The following is a 20636-nucleotide window of genomic DNA, read 5'->3' on the forward strand; positions in this document are numbered from 1 at the left end:
TCGCAGACTGGATGGACTCGGACGAGGGGCGAACGGCCGGGGCCCGAGGCCCAGCTGTAGCACCCCCGCGGTCCCAAGGACGCCGCGTGGCGGGCGGACGTAACCTCGTCCGCCCTTCCCAGAGCAGTTGGGGGACGTAGGCGCCTGCCCTTGTCCATCCCTAGTTCCAAATCCCAGGGGATGAAGGTGGGGAGCCCTAGAGAAACATGGAGAAGGCAGGGCGAGCGCGCAGCGCAGCCGGGAGAGCGCCAGGGACATTCTGCAGCAGAACCCCGGGTCGCCGTGATAGGGAGTGGAGGAACGAAGCGCCACGGTGGACCCCCGTGTGGGGCAGGGCTGTGCAGGTGCTGCTCGGGACCTGCGACCTAGCAGGCAACTGCTTCCCCGCCTTTAAGTCCTCAGAATGCGCGGTTAGAGGTGTGCGTGCGCGCATTTCGATCTGCCACCGGGGCTCCCACGTGCAGGCACGTTTCTGAGCAAATGCACGTGCATATGTATAGGACTTTCTACTGAATGCCTTCAGCACGGACCGTGGGGGCTTCCGGAGAAGAGTGGGAAGGGACAGATGACTGCTGCCCGGGCCGCGGAGAAACCCGCGCCGGGAGCGCCCTCCCCCCACCCCCATCGCGGAAGCCCACCACAGCGCCCCGAGATCGCAGAGCTGACTTTGAAGAGCGAGGCTGCAGCCTCTCCCTCGGCTGCGGCGTCCGGCGACGCAGTCAGAGAGCTCTCCCTGCAGCCACCGTCTGCCTCCCTTAAAACACGAAAATTCTAATAAACTCCCAGTCGCCACAATCCAGCCTGAGCAGGAGGTACTTGAAACCCGAATCTGCATTCCGCTCCTCTCGTACAAGGCTCGGAGGTGGGGGAGGCGCGGCTGGGGCCGGTGCCTGGTGTATAATCGGGTTAATCCGGGAGACAAAGAATAAACCAATAGCCCTCCCACCGCACTTCCCGCTCCCCTTCCCCCACCCCCACCGCGTAGAGGGGGAGCAGCCGAGGGGCGAGCAGACTCGAAATGGATTCCGGATGAAGTCTTAAAAACCTGCAACTTGTTTTTCATTGCTAACGCGGCACGGCCCCGATCAGTCTCTCTGGCGGCGAGAGAAAGTTCCATAAATCAGCCCGAGCCTCCGGCTCATCCTCCTGGCCTCGGGGGGTGTCGGGGGTGGGGGCTGGGGGGGGGCCTTAAGGTCAGTGTTTCCTTGAAGCTGGATAAACCGACCCCGTCGCGCGCAGCCGGGCTCCGCGGGCGCCCCGCGGGACGGCAGGAGCGGCCCGGGGACGCGCGGGGCGGCGCGGTTGCCCTTTTGAATGCCTCCTGCGGCTCGGCGCGCTGGCGGGCGCTGGAGTGTGAGTGAATGTAGCCCCGCGGAGCCAATGAGCTGGGACCGGATGCGATATATCCTCTGGGACAACAACTGCTCTGTTCCGCCTCGGATCCACATGACGCCATTTACTGCTGCCGCGGCCGCCGCAGAACTCCCTGCCTCCTCCGGAAAGGCGAGGGCGCAGGCCAACAGCGAGCCCCCCCCGGCCGGGCCCCAGACCCCCCTCCTCCGCCGCCGCCTCCTCCTCCGCCTCCCCCTCCTCCTCCTCTTCCTCCTCCTCCTCGGCACCCACCGCCCCCGCCTCGGCCTCGCTGCCGAGCCTCCACAACGCCCAGTCTGCACCGCCCAGAGCTGCGCGCCGCAGCGCGAGCGGAGGAGAGGGGCCGGCGGAGCGCGCAGCGCCCAGGCCCCCGCGCCCGCCCGGCCCGGCTCACGGCCGCCCGCGCCTCCGTGCCACCGCTGCGCCGACGCGGCCGGGGCCGCACGGCTTGGCGATCTGGCTTCTAGGGTCTTTCTGTAAGGCCACTTTATTTTCTCATTCGCTCATCTGCCAAGGACGGGGACTCGCTGTTGGCGCTTCGGCCTCTTGTTCATTGAGAAAAAAAAAAAAAAAAAAAAAGGAAATACTCCGCGTGCGCTTCTGCAAGGGGGCTCGCCTCCAGCCCTGAAACCCGGAGTTGTTCATCGGCGAGGGACTTGGCTCCGAATTTTTCGCTCGTATTTTTCTGTTTTGTTTTGTTTCCTCGCGCCGATTGCTCGAAAGTTGGACTGAAGCAAAGTTTGGAAAAAAAAGGGGGAAAAAAAGTTTGCATCGGGGCTGGATTTATTTGCACATCGCAGAAAGAAGAGACTGCAAGGGAGAGGGGTTGGTGCAAAGCCGCGATCACGGTGAGGCGCGTTTCGCTCTTCCCCTGCTGGCGCCGTGGCTGGCGCGGTGTGGGCAACATGGAGTAGGTGCAGTTGGACCGGGAGTAGGGTCTGCCTCTGCCCCGAGCCTCGCGTTCTCAAACCCCGCAGGTTGCCGGCGAGCTGCCGGCGGATTTCCCTGGCCGGGGACCTGGGCTCGGCCTGCCTGGGAGGGGGCTGCCGTGTGCGCCCCGAGCGATGTCCCCCAGCCGGCGACCCTGCGCGCCCGCGCGCTGCGGGCTTGGGTCGGAGGACGGCTCTCCCCTGGTCTGTTCCCAGCCCTGCGTCGGCCGCGAATTCGGCGCTGAGAGCGGGAGACGGAGGGAAAGCACTTTGTGCTTCTCTGGCCGCCGTTGCGGGCGCTCGCATTTCTAACCTGTTCCTCCCTCCGTGCGAGGCAAAGTTTAATGGGGGAGTCTGTCCCGGGGCGGTGGGACCGGGGTGCGTGGGGTGCTCGCCCCACGCGGGCAGTAGGCCCCGCGGGTGGAAAAAAGGGGCGAGGGTGCGTGGTGCAGGCAGCCCGCGCCGCTGCCCTCTGTGGACAGCCTGGCCCACTGAGGGTGGGAGCGTCGCCCAGCCTGGCGCCGAGGCTCTGCGGTTCGGAAGTGCAGCTTTCTCCTTTTTCCGTTCCCCGTGATCGGCCTGGGTCACGCTTTTTTTTTTTGGGGGGGGGGGTGGAGGGGAGAGCTTGGATTGACCTAGTACATTGGAAAAGTCATCGAGTGTGTGCGATCGTTTTGCATGACCTGAAAGTAGGTGGCAGATGAGGCTCGTTTGTAAGTTCTCCGGTTTATGTTGTCGCTGTCGTTTAATTTGGAATCTTGTGCACTTTTTTTTTTTTTTACAAAGCGGTTTCTGTGTCGGTTTGCCCCACCCTAAGTGCTGAAGTCCTTTCCCCCCCCTAATCCTCAGTCTGATCACACACTGTTCTTAATGGGGTTTTCAAAGCACTTCGAGAGGGAGGGGGGACCGGAGAGAGAGCCGAGGGGGAAAGGGGGGGCTGCAAGGAGGAGGCCGGGGATCGGCAGAAATCACTTTTTTTTTCCGCTTCCCAAAGATGCTACTTTACACTGTATGCAAATCTACCTCTAAAGTTTCCAGCCCAGGGACTGGATCCTGCACGCCTGGCGTAGGCTCTGGGCCCTGGGGGAGGGGGGCGGGTTATTATTTTTTTTTTTAAGTTAAACTTTAAGAAACAGATCATTCCTGTTTCCCTTCCCCTCGACCCAGGAGACCGGCGTGCGCGCTACAAGCCTGCTTCAGTCGGTGCGGCGTGCAGTGGCCGCGTGCGCGTGGGTCAGACTCCCCGGGCTCCATTGGAAACCTGAGCCCCACGTTCGCGGACCCCTGCAGACCCGTCGTGGGCTGCGTGACCTCTGCCTGCTGGTGCGCGGCTCCCTCTTGGGGCTGGCAGGCGGTTCTCGGGAGCTGGGGAGGGGCAGGCGGGGGAAGTGTGCTCGTGCGTTTCATGACACGTCCCCTTCCGAGGCGCCCGCGCCCCCCGCCGGTCGGTGCGTCTCGGCCCCCGGCGCGGCGGGGCTGGGGGCCGCCTGGCCCCCGGACAGCGTCAGTCAGCCTGGAGAAAAGTCCCCCGGGCTCCGGCTGTGTCCCACCTGCCGGGGACGGTGTCTGGGCGCAGATAGAGCCGATAGACCGAGAGGAAGCCGAGCGCCGCGTTGTCCTGTGTGCTTGTCCTGCTTGAGGTGAGGAGATCCGGTTTCCAGGCGCTGCCTGGTCGCGAGCTGGGAGGCGATTGTCACCTGCCTCGCTCACCGCGGCGCTGCCTTTTGTAAAAAGCGGAGGTTGGGGAAACATGCACTTTTGCCCGTTTTGACTTTTTAATGTTCGTGTAGTGTTGGGAACGGGTATGGTAGTTTTGAGACTTAAAAGGGGCTGCGAGCCACAGGTTTGCTGGACAGAATGCTGGGTTTGAGATGTGGCGCTTGGGTTTTTAGAACACGTTTCCCGTACTAACGGTGGGTTTATGCTCTCGACTGTTAACTTTCCGAGGAAAGTTAAGATTTTGACACATTTCAGGCCTAAAACGGGGAGAACAGCCTTTAGCTGCAGACCCTGAAGTGTTCCAGGCTATCAGGCTGTAAAATGAGCCCCAGGTTGCTGAGAACTTGAGAATAAGTCCCTGTCTTTCTTGTTCCTCGTTGTGTACCTCTGCTGTGATCTGTTCCTGGCACCTAACAGGATTTGGTTTGATTTGTTTTTAGTTCTGTAGCTTGCCCTACTAGGTAGTTAATAAAAATGGCACATTGTTGTAAAATTTGTGACTGTTCTTGGGACGTTTGCTTTTTTTGCATGTCATCTTCATCCTGCAGGACTGAAAAGGTCACAGAATATTGGCTAAATCATACTGCACGTGTCGTGTCTGATGTAAAAACAGTTTTGAAGTAAAAACCAAGAAGGAATTTTCTCAGCTGCATTTATTGATGTTTAAGGCAAAAAAAAAAAATAGCCATGACAAATTTAAGCCTATTTCAGAATTTGAAAAGGCATTCAGCTTTTGCAAATGTTGGTAGCAATGTTATGATCCAGTGTTACTTTCTTGCAATTTTTACATTGAACCTGAACCTTGCAAATTGTGTGTTTATTTGAATAAGGGATTGTTACTTAAGTGATTCAAACAAAGGTCAGCTTTGTGTCAGCGCATTTCACAGGATTACAGAATTGTCAGTACCCAGCCATAATTCTTGCTTTTTGTTTTGGGCATTAGTCTTATGGCTGTTACAATACTTCCCCACCACAACTCCATTTCAAACCCTGTTTCTCTAGAGCAGGTGAGAAGTTCAGGTGGGTGGAGAGTCTTCCGAGTGTAAACCATTGTCTTTCCTCTTGGTGTCTGCAGGAGTTCAGATGTGTTCTAAGCCTGCTGGAGTGACCACACTTTCAAGACCTGATGGAGGCCAGAGCTCAAAGTGGCAACGGGTCCCAGCCTTTGCTGCAGGAGTCCCGTGACGGTGGCAGACAGCGTGGGGAACTGGACCCCAGAGACGCCCTCAGCCAGCAGGTACACGTGTTGTCCCTGGATCAGATCAGAGCCATCCGAAACACCAATGAGTACACAGAGGGGCCGACTGTGGTGCCAAGACCTGGGCTCAAGCCTGCTCCTCGCCCCTCCACTCAGCACAAACACGAGAGACTCCATGGTCTGCCTGAGCACCGCCAGCCTCCCCGGGCCCAGCACTCACAGGTCCATTCTTCTGCACGGGCCCCTCTGTCCAGGTCCATTAGCACCGTCAGCTCAGGGTCGCGGAGCAGTACCAGGACGAGTACCAGCAGCAGCTCCTCTGAACACAGACTGTTAGGATCTTCCTTCTCCTCGGGGCTGGTTGCTGATGGCATAATCCGGGTGCAGCCCAAATCTGAGCTCAAGCCAGGTGAGTTTAAGCCACTGAGCAAGGAAGATTTGGGCCTGCACGCCTACAGGTGTGAGGACTGTGGCAAGTGCAAATGTAAGGAGTGCACCTACCCAAGGCCTCTGCCATCAGACTGGATCTGCGACAAGCAGTGCCTTTGCTCAGCCCAGAACGTGATTGACTATGGGACTTGTGTGTGTTGTGTGAAAGGTCTCTTCTATCACTGTTCTAATGATGATGAGGACAACTGTGCAGACAACCCTTGTTCTTGCAGCCAGTCTCACTGTTGTACACGATGGTCAGCCATGGGTGTTATGTCTCTCTTTCTGCCTTGTTTATGGTGTTACCTTCCAGCCAAGGGTTGCCTTAAATTGTGCCAGGGGTGTTATGACCGGGTGAACAGGCCTGGATGCCGTTGTAAAAACTCAAACACAGTTTGCTGCAAAGTTCCCACTGTCCCCCCCAGGAATTTTGAAAAGCCAACATAGCACCCTTAATCAGGAATATTACAATAATAAGGATTGTGTCTCTCCCTACCCGTTTTCTTTTTAACATGCATATGAAACCAACTAAACAGTTACAGTTACAGTATTGGCACTGTTAATAGAGTTGGCATATTCTTTGCTGTTTGCAGTGAGAAGTGTTTTGTCCAATGTGCCATTTTAACTGATATACTTGGTAGAACTCAGCTAATGGAGCTCAAAGAATGGGATACAGAACTGGGTGACCCACACATTGCATAAGCTAAAGCAACACAGACACTCCTAGGCAGAAATTTTTGTTTGTGAATAGTACTTGCAAAATTTGTAAATTAGCAAATGACCTTTTTTCCATTGTCTTCTCCAGAGATAATGTGCTATATTTTTGTATATACAGTAATATTTGCAACTGTGAAAAACAAGTTGTGCCATACATGGCACAGTCACAAAATATTATACTAATATGTTGTACATTCGGAAGAATGTGAATCAATCAGTATGTTTTTAGATTGTATTTTGCCTTACAGAAAGCCTTTATTGTAAGACTTTGATTTCCCTTTGGACTTCATGTATATTGTACAGTTACAGTAAAATTCAACCTTTATTTTCTAATTTTTTCAACATATTGTTTAGTGTAAAGAATATTTATTTGAAGTTTTATTATTTTATAAAAAAGAATATTTATTTTAAGAGGCATCTTACAAATTTTGCCCCTTTTATGAGGATGTGATTGTTGCTGCAAATGAGGGGTTACAGATGCATATGTTCAATATAAAATAGAAAATATATTAACGTTTGAAATTAAACTGAGCTGTTTTGTCTTATTGTAATACCTTTTCTTTCTTTCTGCAAAGTTCAAGAATGAATGTTAAGGCTGGCATGTTAGTGAAATAGTTTCACTTATCTATCTATAGGGCTGTTTTTGTCTTGGGATTGCTGCTTTAAAGTTTGTTTTTTTTTTTTTTTTTTTTTTTTTTTCCCCAATCAAAATAGAACTCAATGTTTGACTCGCCTGTATTAATCACATGAGAGCTTATTTTGGCTATATTTTCCCTCCTGTTACTCCCTTTGTTTTTCAGATTTTCTGACTTTTCTTTGTTTTGCAGATAGAAACCTTGAACTGATTTATTCATGAGCCTTTCCTAAAAGATTAACAATCAGACTTGCACCCCATAGACAGTAATAAGAATGAATGCCGTGGAGATAACTCAAAACAGAGGAAGATGTTTAATTCAACAAACATTTACTAAATGTTGCCCGTATGTCAATCATGGCATATAGAGAAATCAAGTCTTTTAATTGAGGCAAAAATGGTTTCCTGACAACTATTTATGTCCCTGTTTTTTCTGATTGATTTGACTTTAGACTCTGCAAGTCATCACCATCACCTCAAATTTCCTATTAGAAAAGACAAGAAAAATTATAACTTGCTGCGATTCAGGTATTTGTTATCATGAACTTTCATCCTATACTGGTCTTGTAATTCAAACCCAAGTAGGCCACCTTAGCCCTGACTTATGTAATCAAGTAACCTGGAAAACTGTTAGATTTTACTCTGAGTGGAAGACGCATTATGGCAAAATATCACTGTATTTGGAATTGTCTTTTGAGAACACAGACACAGCAAGCTACTACAAGACTATTTTGACAAAAATTAGGTTTTCTTAAGTCACTTGATTAGTCACTTTGTGGCTGATTTTTTTTTTCCAAAAGCACAAATTCTGCCAAGAATAACCGGAAGTCTAGGAAATGATTTACCTGTTATTATTGTTTAATCTCTTGTTTCCTGTTCTGAAGTTCCTCTTGGTTTAAGAGGTCTTAGAACAGGTTGTCTTCTGTTTTGTTTTGTGTTTTAAAATTGGCTTTCCAGGAACTATATCAGCCCCCCAAATCAGACGTTTACTCTGGCTCTTCAGTTTCTCTGAACTTCATCCAAGAAACACAAGGTTAAATTAACTTAGAAATTGTTTACCACTAACTTTTTGCTTTGGAATACTGCATGTTTTGATTCTAATGCATACTCTTAAATTTCACCCTGGTGAATTAAAGTGTCAGAAAAATAGGGTCATACTTGTTATTTTATAGTTTTCAACATTTGTAAAGCCCCAAAATTTTGACAGATAACCTTTGTTCATCAAAAACTTCCACATGCACTGATAAAGATTTTTGGAATAGAAATAGAATTAACTATCATCTTTCCCCTCATAAGCAGTTTTCAAAGTTTTATAGACAAATCACCTCAGATGCCATTGGGTGTTTATTGAAAAGGTAGAATAAGAACCATTCTCATGGTTGTTGATTTAGAATCTCTAATGATGTGGTGAGGAAATTCGCATTTTTAACTGTTCCACAAAAGCTCATGTGTAGTTGAGAGCTGCTGACCTAGGAAGTGCTTTCTAATCCAGCATATTTCAAGGGACTTTGGTAAAATATAATTCAATATAGAGCATAATAAGATATAGTCAACTGAAGTTAGAAGGGGTTCGATATAAGCCCTGATGACAATAACTTGTTGAAAGATAATGAGAAAAATTGAATTCCTCAAGAAGCTTTTAACCTATTAAAAGTTGAGTTTGTCTATAAACCACTCTAGAATTCATTTTCAGAATATGGAAAATGAAATGCTTAAATCTAAACTGATTGAAAACAGCTGGTGGTCTCATTCAGTGTGCTAAAAGTGTTTTCTAAATACTGCAAGTTTTCTCACTTGAGAACAAATGTGGAAGAAAATCACTTCAAATTTTTAGTCGGTTAACAAAGCTTGTGAAAATCACATAGATGATGAGTTTGTAACCTGATGGCTATAATTTTGATGTGATAGATCAAAAATATAGTAGTAATGGCAAATGTGACTGGTAAACAGTCAGGGGAATTTTTAGAATTCTTTTTTTCAAGACCTATGCCTGCTCTGTATTTGACATTCATTTAAGAATGACAACTTGATTGTTGTTACTTAAAACACTCATTTATGAGGTTGGAGGAGAGTTTAAGGCCCTGCCAAATTTTCTGCCATGTTAGAGCATGCTCTGGGGATCATATGAAAGAGAAAAAATCCGAAGCCCAGGGAAGCAATCCCAACCAAACTTTTTGCATAACTTCATTCTGTAATACACTTCTGTCTCAAGGACCACAAGGTATTGATAATGTCATGAATTACCTCTTCCCAATGCACTCTGAAGTACTTTCTATGCAGTTGATGGATTTGGAGTCATTCGTTTGCTTTTATTTTCAAAATGCAATGGGTTTTAGAGTTTTACTTGCAGCTCTATTCACAAGTGGGTGTTTGCTTTCCTCTCCCAAATGTGCAAAAGGGTATAGGTGCAAAAGTCTCAACTTTGAAAATGGGTTGACCTCTGTAGGTCAAAAACAAGTTTGTCACCTTGTGGAGAATATTTTACATTATTTTAGTAAATTAAAAAGTAAGTTATTAAGGATTCATGTCAATATTGTATCAATATTTAGTCTTTGTTTGCAATCTACACTAAGGCAAAGTCATTAAAATTTCTGTTTCGCTTTGAGCCATTGCTTCACTTCTCTGTGACGTGCTTCACTCATTATTTATTGAGTGGAGACCAGACAGAATCTTCACCAGGCCCTTCCGATTTGGCCTAAAGCTTCATCAGAGTGAAGCTTAACAGGTGACACATTTCGTTACCAGTTTGGCCATTCACAGGAGAGTAGTCAAAATGTGTATACTCTACATTCTGGATTTTATTTGAATGCCACTTCCACATGAAAGACCACCAATAATGTTGCACCTCTCATCAGAATTAAAATATTCGTTTGACTTATGATCAGAAAAAAGGGAAATTAATTTCAAATGAAAAAAAAAAGCATTAGCACTTAAACTTTTTTTATTTATTTTTTTTTTATTTCACTTACTTGAGAGAGATTGAGACACAGAGAGAGAGACATCTTCCATCTGCTTGTTTAATCCCCAAATGGCCGTGATGACTGGAGCTGGGCTGATCAGGAGCCAGGAACCTCTTCTGGGTCTCCCACATGGGTTCAGGGGCCCATGGACTTAGGCCATCCTCCACTGCTTTCCCAGACACATTAGTAGGGAGCTGGATCGCAAGTGGAGCAGCCGGAACTGGAACTGGAACCAGCATCCATATGAGATACCAATGCTGCAGGCCAGAGCTTTAACCTGGTGCACCACAGCACCGGCCCCTAGCACTTAAACTTCTATCCTGTGCCTAGCAAATGTTCCACATTTTTAATTCTACATCTTAATTGATGTAAAAATTGTAAAAACCCATTTGGCAACTTTATACAAACTGTGAAAGGAGATTAGAATGAAGTCATGGCCTCTGGCTTGGCTAGATGGGGCATGTAAAGCTTCAGTATACCCTAAAGTAGTTTATTTCTCAATACAGTTGCTAATATACAGAAGAATCAATAATTTGGCTTAATTCTTAGGCCCAGTTCTAATGGAATTTGAGTACCACAATAATTTGGCTTGTTGAGTATTTTTGAGTGCCCACAGCTTAGAAATCATGGTGTTATTTGCTCCAAAGCAAAAGGAAAGGGTTAACAATTCTCACAAAAGACAGGGCATACAGTAAGAGCACAAGCAAGGTGCTGTAAAAATACATGAATTGGGAGAAGATTTGATGATAGTGAATTTAGTCTCCGTGCCTTTGCATGGTTGCAGATATTTAAACAATCAGAATTTTTGCTAAGGCAGTTGCAGCAGAATTTGGATCATTCATTACATAAACTCTTCACCATGCTCATATCCTGCATCCTCAGTGAAATGTAGAGGTGTATGATGAATATTCGGACAAGCATTCTGCTATGTTGTTTATGCTTAACTTTGAGATGTATGACTTACTAAAACCTTTCTTTACCAAAATACAAATTTAAAAAATACATTTTCAAAATATATAACTAAGAATTAAGTTGAAAAGATTCGTCTATTCTTGCTCTTCCAGTTCTTGCTGGAATGTACCTCTTGTCATTAACCCATAATTTTCTCTCACTTCTGCACTTAGAAAATGATGAATACCTATAAGAATGAATTGGCAGGGCTGGCACTGTGGTGTAGCAGGTTAAACCGCTGCCTGCAGTGTGGGCATCCCATATGGGCACCAGTTTAAGTCCTAGCTGCTCCAGTTCTGATCCAGCTATCTGATGTGACCTGGGAAAGCAGTAGAAGATGGCCCAGGTCCTTGGGCCCCTGCACCTGTGTGGGAGACCTGGAAGAAGCTCCTGGCTCCTGGCTTCGAATTGGCACAGCTCTGGCCATTGTGGCCAGTTGGGGAGTGAACCAGCGGATGGAAGACCTCTCTCTCTGCCTCTCTGTGTAACTCTGACTTTCAAATAAATAAATAAATCCTTTAAAAAAAAGAATGAATTGGCAATAATCAAGCTGCGGCTAGGTGGTGGGAGGGGAGAAAAGTGTAGGTGATGGTGTGAAAAGAAGCTATTGGCTTTTAGAGCAATTTCTGACGTTGCCAAAAACAGCACTTGACACCTGACTACTCAGATTCCCAGGTTTCTCTCAAAACCTAGATGACCATCTCCAGTACCTAAGCTAATGCAGTCTCCATTTTTTTTAAAGATTTATTTATGGCCGGCGCCGCAGCTCAGTAGGCTAATCCTCCGCCTGTGGCGCTGGCACTCAGGGTTCTAGTCCCGGTCAGGGCAGCGGATTCTGTCCTGGTTGCTCCTCTTCCAGGCCAGCTCTCTGCTGTGGCCCGTGAAGGCAGTGGAGGATGGCCCAAGTCCTTGGGCCCTGCACCCGTATGGGAGACCAGGAGAAGCACCTGGCTGCTGGCTTCGGATCAGTGTGGTGAGCCGGCGGCAGTGGCCATTGAGGGGTGAACCAACGGAAAAGGAAGACCTTTCTGTCTCTCTCTCTCTCACTGTCCACTCTGCCTGTTAAAAAAGAAAAAAAAAAGATTTATTTATTTATTTATTTGAAAGGCAGAGCTACAGAGGCAGAGAGAGACAGAGAGAGGTCTTCCATCCTCTGGATCACTCCCCAAATGGCCGCAGTTCCTAGAGCTGCGCCAATCCGAAGCCAGGAGCCAGGAGCTTCCTTTGGGTCTCTCACATGGGTGCAGGGGCCCAAGCACTTGGGCCATTTTCCACTGCTTTTCCAGGCCATAGCAGAGAGCTGAATGGGAAGTGGAGTAGCCAAGACTAGAACCGGCACCCATATGGGATGCTGGCACTGCAGGCAGTGGCTTTACTCCCTACACCACAGCATTGGCCCCTCAGTCTCCATTTTTGAAGAAATTTTGCTTCCAATGACATTTGCTATATCTACTTGCATCAATATTGCATGCAATATTCTACTTGCATCAAAGAGTTCTAATAAATAGTATATTTGTATCATTTCTCCTGATTTTTTTAAAAAGATCTATTTATTTAATTGAAAGGCAGATTTACAGAGAGGCCGAGATAGACAGAGATCTTCCATGTGCTGGCTCACTCCCCATTTGGCCACAACGGCTGAAGCTAGGCCAATCCAAAGCCAGTAGCCAGGAGCTTCCTCTGGGTCTCCCACATGGGGCAGAGATCCAAGCACATGGGCCATCTTCCACTGCTTCATCAGGCCATAGCAGAGAGCTGGATCGAAAGAGGATCAGCCAGGACTCAATCTGGCAACCATATAGGATGCCCATGCTGCAGGTGGCGGCTTTACCTGCTATGCCACAGCACCGGCCCCTTCTCCAGATTCTGACTGACTCCAGACCCAACTTGCACTCAGGTAGGCACTAAGTAGCAGTGATGTTTTTGCTGACACTAAAAAACTTTTTCTGAGATTCCTTCTTATTAAAAAAAAAATATTTTTAAGTTTGGGAATTACTAAAGGATGTCAATATCTAGCAGTCATGATGTGAACATTATAAAAGCAACTTATGAAGCTTACATGCATCAAGCAATAGCACATACAGAGCCTTGGGGTAAACGCAGTACCAACTCTGGAGGAAAGACTAAGAGCTAGGATGCGCCATGAGATCTTTGAATGATCCATGGCCCTCTCGTGGACAGCTGGCTCTGGGAGCATGGGTGCTATCGTTTGGAAATGGTTTCACCCCCAAACTCATGCTGACATTTAAAACCTGACATCATAGTTAATAGTACTAAGGGTGGAAACTAAATCCAATTAAGGTGTTTAGGAGGTACATCTAGTGAGAGGTTCTTGGGTCACTGGGGGCATGCCATTGGGAAGGGCTGCTCTCCTGAGAAGGTAGGTTATCAAAGCCTGTGTTGAGCCCAGCTGCTGTTTCCTGGCTCACCACGTGCCCTTCCCCAACATGCTCTGCCATTGCCATTTATCACCTTCACAGAGACCAAACGTGTAGTGCTGTGAAATCACGGACTTGAACCTCCAAAGCTTTGAACTAAGTAAACCTTTTTCACTTTATAAAATTAGTGACCTCAGCTATTTCATTGAAGTAATGGTAAGCTGTTTAATAGAATGAGCAACTTCATAACCAACAGTTGCATTTAGGGCAGATGTCACCTGGACGCTAATCTACACCATTAGAATACAGTCTAATTGACTTTAGTGGTTTTTTTTGCGTGTGTGACTACAACACTATTTTACTTTTACTTTTAGTCTTGTTATCACTATAAGCTTAAACTTTGGAAATACTGAGAATATGAACTCATTTATGAACCATTGGTTAGAGTGCGATAATCTGTGAAAAGACATCTTTGGGTCTTTGTCCTTCCATATAAACGATCAAAACTACTGGCCCAAAGTACAATTACTCATCACTGACTTCATACTTGCTGTATATCTTCAGTGCAGAAGATGTTATGGTGAGAGGGAGGGGAATAAAGGCTGACTGCCCATAGCTATTTGGAGTCCAGGATTTAAATTCTAATTAATAGAAATTGACTTGTAACATTTTCCACTTAATACTCTGAAAAGTTTGGGAATATTTAGCAAGGTCTGGAGAAATTTTTAGTTTTCACTACTTGGGGTGGGTAGCAGAAGTTCCTTATATTGAGTGGGTAGAGGTCAGAGATGCTGCTAAACATCCTACCATGCTCAGAACAACCCACAATGACAAAGAATTATCCAGCCCCATATGCCAGTAATGCCAATTTTAGGAAACTCTGCTAAGAGAGGAAGCTGGGAGAGTAGTAGAGAGAATCTAATGTATCCTTCTGAGACAAGGAAAGCTGTCAGCTGTGGGAGGGAGAATGAGATCAAAGCACATGTAGAGATTCCTTTGACTTTAACTTTGGAATTCCCATCCTTAATGACAAACCTCTGAAAACTTTTGGAAAACTGCCTTACATTTGTAAATATTTAACTGTCAATCAGTTTACTATTATTTCTTCAAAAGAATGAATACATGTATATGTATACTCTTGTGTACAGATAAATTTTTACAATGTTTCTACTAAAACAGTCATGTTAATGGATTTATAGACTTAAATTTTATCCACTGTTAATCTATTGTGAGGATAGTATCAGAAAAAAGGACTTTAGGAACTCATTCATAATCCCAAATACTACATCTATAAAATGATAACTTCCTAATTAGATTTCTGTCAACGCCTCCAACTTAGGGAATTGGAGGAGCAGGGGCCTTTGGCATTTGTTCATTTGGGCAGAACTCTACAACCTGGCACATAGGATATGGTCAAATGAGCATCTGATGAATGAATGAATAAATTAATTCAGTGGAAAGTAAAGGCGTACTGAGAATGTCATGAAAGAAGGAATAGCAATAATATTTATCAAAATGTAGAGATTCGGTATAGGTATTCATTTCTAAAATGAACATCTGTTTTCTCATTTATGCGTCTCTGAAATCAGGATGCATGTTACACTCAATGGTATTTTCAACTGCCATTGACCAGGCACCAGTCACAATACACTTTTCATGGTATACTGTGCTTGAACGTGATAGCAGTTCTCTACTTTGAGTTTTTATACAATGTACATATTTTAAGGTTAGTTCTTGAAATGCCTTCATGAAACAGCAAAAAAAAAAAATTTAAAGATTTATTTTATGTATTTGAAAGACAGAGTTACAGAGAGAGGTGGAGACAGAGAGAAAGGTCTTCCATCCACTGGTTCACTCCCCAGATGGCTGCAACGGCTAGAGCTGCGCTGATCTGAAGCCAGGAGCCAGGAGCTTCTTCTAGGTCTGCCATGTGGTTGCAGAGGCTTAAGGACTTGGGCCATCTTCTACTGCTATCCCAGGCCACAGCAGAGAGCTGGATCGGAAGAGGAGCAGCTAGGACTAGAACCGGTGCCCATATGGGATGCCAGTGCTTCAGGCCAGGCCATTAACCTGCTGCGCCACAGCACTGGCCCACAGCAAAAAATTTTAAAGTGATGCACATTGAAGCCCTTAATACTAAATATTGTATTATTGGGTTTAAAATTAATTATAAGGGAACAAATACCTGTTATTGGTGAAATACTTGTAATCCAATTTTCTTGAAAAGAATAAAGTGCTTTATAGTACCTAGGAAAGGGAGAAACCCATACATAGATAGATAAGAAAAATTCCAAGTGGGGCAGGCAGTGTGGTGCACTAGAGCTGCTACTTGTGACTCCCTCATCCCTTTACAAAGTGCCTGGGATAAAATCTGTCTTCTGCTTCCAATTTCCTACTAATGGGAACCCTGAGAGGCAGCAGATGATGGCATAGACACTTGGATTCTTGCCACCCACAATGGAAACCTAGATAGAGTTCCTGGCTCCAGGCTTTGCCTGGCTCAGCCGTGGCTATTAATGGTATTTGCAAAGTGAATCAAAAGGTGGAAGATCTCTCTTTCTATGTCTCTCTTTCTGTTATTCTGTTTTTCAAATAAACTTAATAAATAAACTTTAGAAAAAGATATTTCAAAGCAATGAATATAGTATGACCAATTTATGTATCTCAAATAACTAACTTTAAGATTTTGGAATGATGTTATCAGTTGTACTTTTATTTTTTCCCTGGTTTAAAAGTAATAGTGTCTCTTACAGTCAATAATGTCTTAAATTTTCAGTTGTCATTTTTTTAAAAAGGATTTATTTATAAGTGAGAATTACACAAGAGAGGAGAGGCAGAGAGAGAGAGAGAGGTCTTCCATCTGTTGGTTCACTCCCCAGTTGGCTGCAACGGCTGGAGCTGCGCTGATCTGAAGCCAGGAGCCAGGAGCTTTTTCCAGGTCTCCAACGTGGGTGCAGAGGCCCAAGGACTTGAGCCATCTTCTACTGTTTTCCCAGGCCATAGCATAGAGCTGGATAAGAAGTGGAGCAGCTGGGTCTCAAACTGTATCCCATATTGGATGCTGGCGCTTCAGGCCAGGGCATTAACCCACTGCACCACAGCGCCGGCCCCCAGTTGTCATTTTTGATGTTAGACAGTCAAAGCCAACAAGAATACTGAGGACTGATGAAATTTTCCTGGATCTTGAAAAATAGGTTAGTGATGAGGTATTGTAGGAAGCCAAATCAAGGCTGAATGAAATCCTGATCAGGAGACAAGTAATAGAATAATCTGGTTGAAATGCATATGTATGTAAGGTAGAAATGAAGCAGGAGATGAGAAACTAGATTTGTCTTCAGTTCTGAGGAAGCTGAATTTCAGACTAAAGAATCTGCACGTTATCATAATGTGTGCTCCCAAATCCAATTTTTAATTTTTTTTTATTTTTTATTTTTTATTTTTGACAGGCAGAGTGGACAGTGAGAGAGAGACAGAGAGAAAGGTCTTCCTTTTGCCGTTGGTTCACCCTCCAATGGCCGCCGCGGTAGGCGTGCTGCGGCCGGCGCAGGGCGCCGATCCGATGGCAGGAGCCAGGTGCTTCTCCTGGTCTCCCATGGGGTGCAGGGCCCAAGCACTTGGGCCATCCTCCACTGCACTCCCTGGCCACAGCAGAGAGCTGGCCTGGAAGAGGGGCAACCGGGACAGGATCGGTGCCCCGACCGGGACTAGAACCCGGTGTGCCGGCGCCGCAAGGCGGAGGATTAGCCTAGTGAGCCGCGGCGCCGGCCCAATTTTTAATTTTTTTAAGATTTATTTATTTATTGAAAGGCAGTTACATGGCGGGTGGAGGGAGTGAGAGAGAAAATCTTCTATTTGTTCATTCTCCAAATGACCACAATGGGCAGGAGCCAGGAACTCCATCCAGGACTCCCACATGGGTGGCAGCCACATAAGGACTTGAGCCATCTTCTGATGCTTTCCCAGGTGCATTAGCAGGGAGCTGGATCAGAAGCAGAACAGCCAGGATTTGAACATGTGCCCATACGGGATGCTGCAGGCAGTAGCTTAACCTCAGCATCTTGAAAGAACAGAAATTTTGTTCAAGAAGCAAAAAAAGTCATCAAAATATGTTTTTGAAAGGATCAAGATGTTACAGTACTCTTTTCATTTTTTAGGAAGGTCTATTTATTTGAGTGGCCCCTCCCTAATCCTTTACAGAGACTATTATCTTAACATGAAATTTCCCTATCCTTAACTGTAACCTCACGTCCATTCCCCTGAAAACTTTGTACTCATTCTTAAAGCCGAGAGAAAAATGTCACTTCCCCAGAGGTGCTCTCACCTGTGGTCCAGATGGGTTCCCTTATAATTTGCTGTCATATTATTCAGTCTTCTTCTTTCAAAGCATTTATTATCAATGTAGTTATAGAATTAGCTGTAGGATTGTTTGTTTTACTTCTTGCTCTCCAGTGGAACTGGACTTCATTACAAGCTTTATAAAGACAGAGATGAGCACTTCTTGATGTCTCCAGAGCTTTCTACAATGCCCCCATGCAAGATTGATGCTCCCTACATGTCACATTTGAATGAATGGGATACTATGAACCATAATCTAACTGTTACAGAGAGATTGGTCTGTCGCCATTTTATGTATAAAAATATAAATAAAATATATTTATAAAATATATATCTGTGTGTTATGTGTGTGTATATACAATCTTAGATATTTATAGATTTTTTTCCTTTTAGCCAAGGGGCCTCTGTGTTGACTTCATAAATCCAAACAGAAATGTGAACTATGGAGGGTGGAGGATGGAGAGAAATTGGATATTGGTACTGAAACACAGATAGGACAAGTTCTAGAGTTCCATGACACAAGTAGAGTGACCGTAGTTCACAATAATGTGTAATATACTCTGTAAAGAACTAGAAGAAAAGAATTGGTATGCTCCATACACAATAAAATATCAGGAAGTAGAAAGCTAGTTTCCTGGCTATATGTGTATATGTTTGGAAATATTTCACTGTACTCCATAAAAATATAGGCGTATTATGTTAATCAAGCTATTTTAAAAACTAAATAATATTTCAAAAAACAGAAAGATAAAGGCAAAATCCTCTCAAATGAAGAAAAACCTTACTAAAAGAAATGTGAGCTAAGCTGAAGTCAAGGACTTGGGCCATCTTCTGCTGCTTTCCCAACCCATGGCAGAGAGCTGGATGGAAAATGGAGCAGCCAGGATTTGAACCAGCACCCATATGGGATGCCAGTACTGCAGGCAGCCGCAGCAGCTTTACCTGTTACCCACAGAGCCAGCCCAATGATGAATTTCTTGAACCTGTGTTAGTAGTTTAATCAAAGGTCCCTCTGTAACCCCTTCATTCCTGGAGAGCATTCAGCTGACTCCTTGTGCCCCTGCACCCAATAGGAGACTCAGATTAAGCTCCTGGATCCAGACTTCGATCTGATTCAGGCTGAGTTTTTGTGGCCATCTGGAGAGTGAACCAGCAGATGGGCGGTCCCTCTTTCTGTCTGTCTGTCTGTCTCTCACTGTAACTAACTTTTTCAAATAAATAAAATAAAAATCTTAAAAATTTTGCATTTGCTTTGTGATTTGGAACAATTCTGTCATCCACAGGAATTCCCATTTCCTCTTATGTAAGATAGGAATGATAATACCTGTCCTACAAACTTTACAGGGCTGCTTGTCTGATCAAAAATCAAAAGGAAAAAATACTAAGCTACTGAATTTGACATTTATTATTTTCATACATTATTTATCTCACATATATCTAAACTCTGAGTCATATCAGTAAATATGCTGTCAAAAAAGGAAAAATATGTATTTAAACTTTCCCCAAATTATATAGATTGAAAGACACATTGAGATAAACATGGCCCCTCATCCCTCATCCATGCCCTTAAACCCCAAACAAAAATCCAAATGTTCTTTCCCAGGAATTTGAATTTACATATTGTATTTTTTTTTTTTTGGCAGGGGAAGTTCTTGTGCACACATTAAAGGAAGAATGACACAAGGATTTGACTTAAAAGACCAAACCTTCTGTTGGTTACCTGCCTAATTTTGAAAAAAAAAAAAAAGCTTACAATTTAAATAGCAATCTGCAGAATATCTGAATTTGGCCAATGGCTATTAGATTGCTAGCTAGGGAGATTAGTACAGGGAATAATGATAACTTAAGAGAAATACTGAAGAGAGCGGAAATGTTTCAAGAACAGATTTTGTGGGAAAGCATCTGGTTTAGAGGTTAAGATGCCTGTGAAGACACCCATGTCCCATATCAGAGTACCTGAGTTTGAGTCCCGGTTGTGGCTCCCAGTTCCAATCTTCTGCTAGTGTGCACCCCGGGAAGCTGTAGATATGGCTCAAGTAGTTGGGTCCCTGCAATCCACCTGGATTGAGTTCCTGGCTCCAAGTTTCAGTTGGGCTCATTTGAAAATGAACCAGTAAGTAGTAGCTCACTCTCTCCCTTTCTCTCTCTCTCTCTCTGTGTGTATGTGTGTGTGTGTGTGTGTGTTTCTGCCTCTCAGAAATAATAAAAAGAAAAAAAAAAAAGAACAGATTTCATCTCCCTGGCCTCAATAGGAATATAAAATCAATTTCCATTAGTAGCTACAACCTTTTAAAAGACTCCTCTTTTGCCATAAGCAGCTTGTATGAACTCCACCTTCAAATTTGTATTTCTCTTTTTGCAATAAAGAGTTATTTTCATTACCCAAATCCAATCATAACCATGCTAAATCACCATTTTATGTTTTAAGTTGACAAAAATTTGTCTCTTCTTTAAACACATGGCTGTCAAATATAAGAATTCAGATTCTTGCCTCAGCAATTCTTATGGCTGTAAGCAGCTGGTAACTGGACAGTTCACGTCTTCCTCACTTTGCTATCAACATCCTCACACATCTTGCACCCTGATTTGTATAAATTTAAACAAAAGTGGGGAAGGGAGGTGGGATAGAGTACTACTATCTGAAGCTCAGTGTTATCAATTTTTTGGCTAATTGTGTAATTCATTGAGTTTTTAAAAAAGTGACAGAATTTTGAAATGGGCTAAACCATTAAAATTTATGGAAGAAAATATAGTGTTTGCTTTATCTCCTTTCCTACTAATATAAATTAGCATCAGTTCCACAGCCATTGCCTAGAATTTTTGACCCCTGTTTTGGCTGCAAGTGTTAAAAACTTGAAGCACTGAGTTAGGCATTGTGGCACAGTGGCTTAAGGCACTGCTTGGGATGCTTGCACCTCACACTGGTGCCTGGTGCCTGGTGCCTGGTTCAAACCCTGGCTGCTTGGTACTTCTAGTCTAGCTTTCTGCTAATGCACACCCTGAAAGGCAACAGGT

General features: G+C 45.0%; 1 protein-coding gene across 1 annotated transcript; it reads left to right on the forward strand.

Moving 5' to 3' along the window:
* The first annotated feature begins 1770 nt into the window (after positions 1-1770).
* SPRY2 (sprouty RTK signaling antagonist 2) lies at positions 1771-8046 on the forward strand. Its single transcript, XM_062194039.1, has 2 exons — positions 1771-2219; positions 5095-8046. Exon 2 carries the CDS (start codon positions 5146-5148, stop codon positions 6091-6093), a length of 948 nt encoding a protein of 315 aa, XP_062050023.1. The 5' UTR covers positions 1771-2219; positions 5095-5145; the 3' UTR covers positions 6094-8046.
* Positions 8047-20636: the final 12590 nt, after the last annotated feature.

The sequence above is a fragment of the Lepus europaeus genome, chromosome 6 (genome assembly GCF_033115175.1).
Source record: "Lepus europaeus isolate LE1 chromosome 6, mLepTim1.pri, whole genome shotgun sequence".
Classification (NCBI taxonomy): domain Eukaryota; kingdom Metazoa; phylum Chordata; class Mammalia; order Lagomorpha; family Leporidae; genus Lepus; species Lepus europaeus.

Coding starts and splice junctions, on each gene's coding strand:
- SPRY2 (XM_062194039.1), top strand. CDS start 5,146: ATGGAGGCCAGAGCTCAAAGTGGCAACGGGTCCCAGCCTTTGCTGCAG.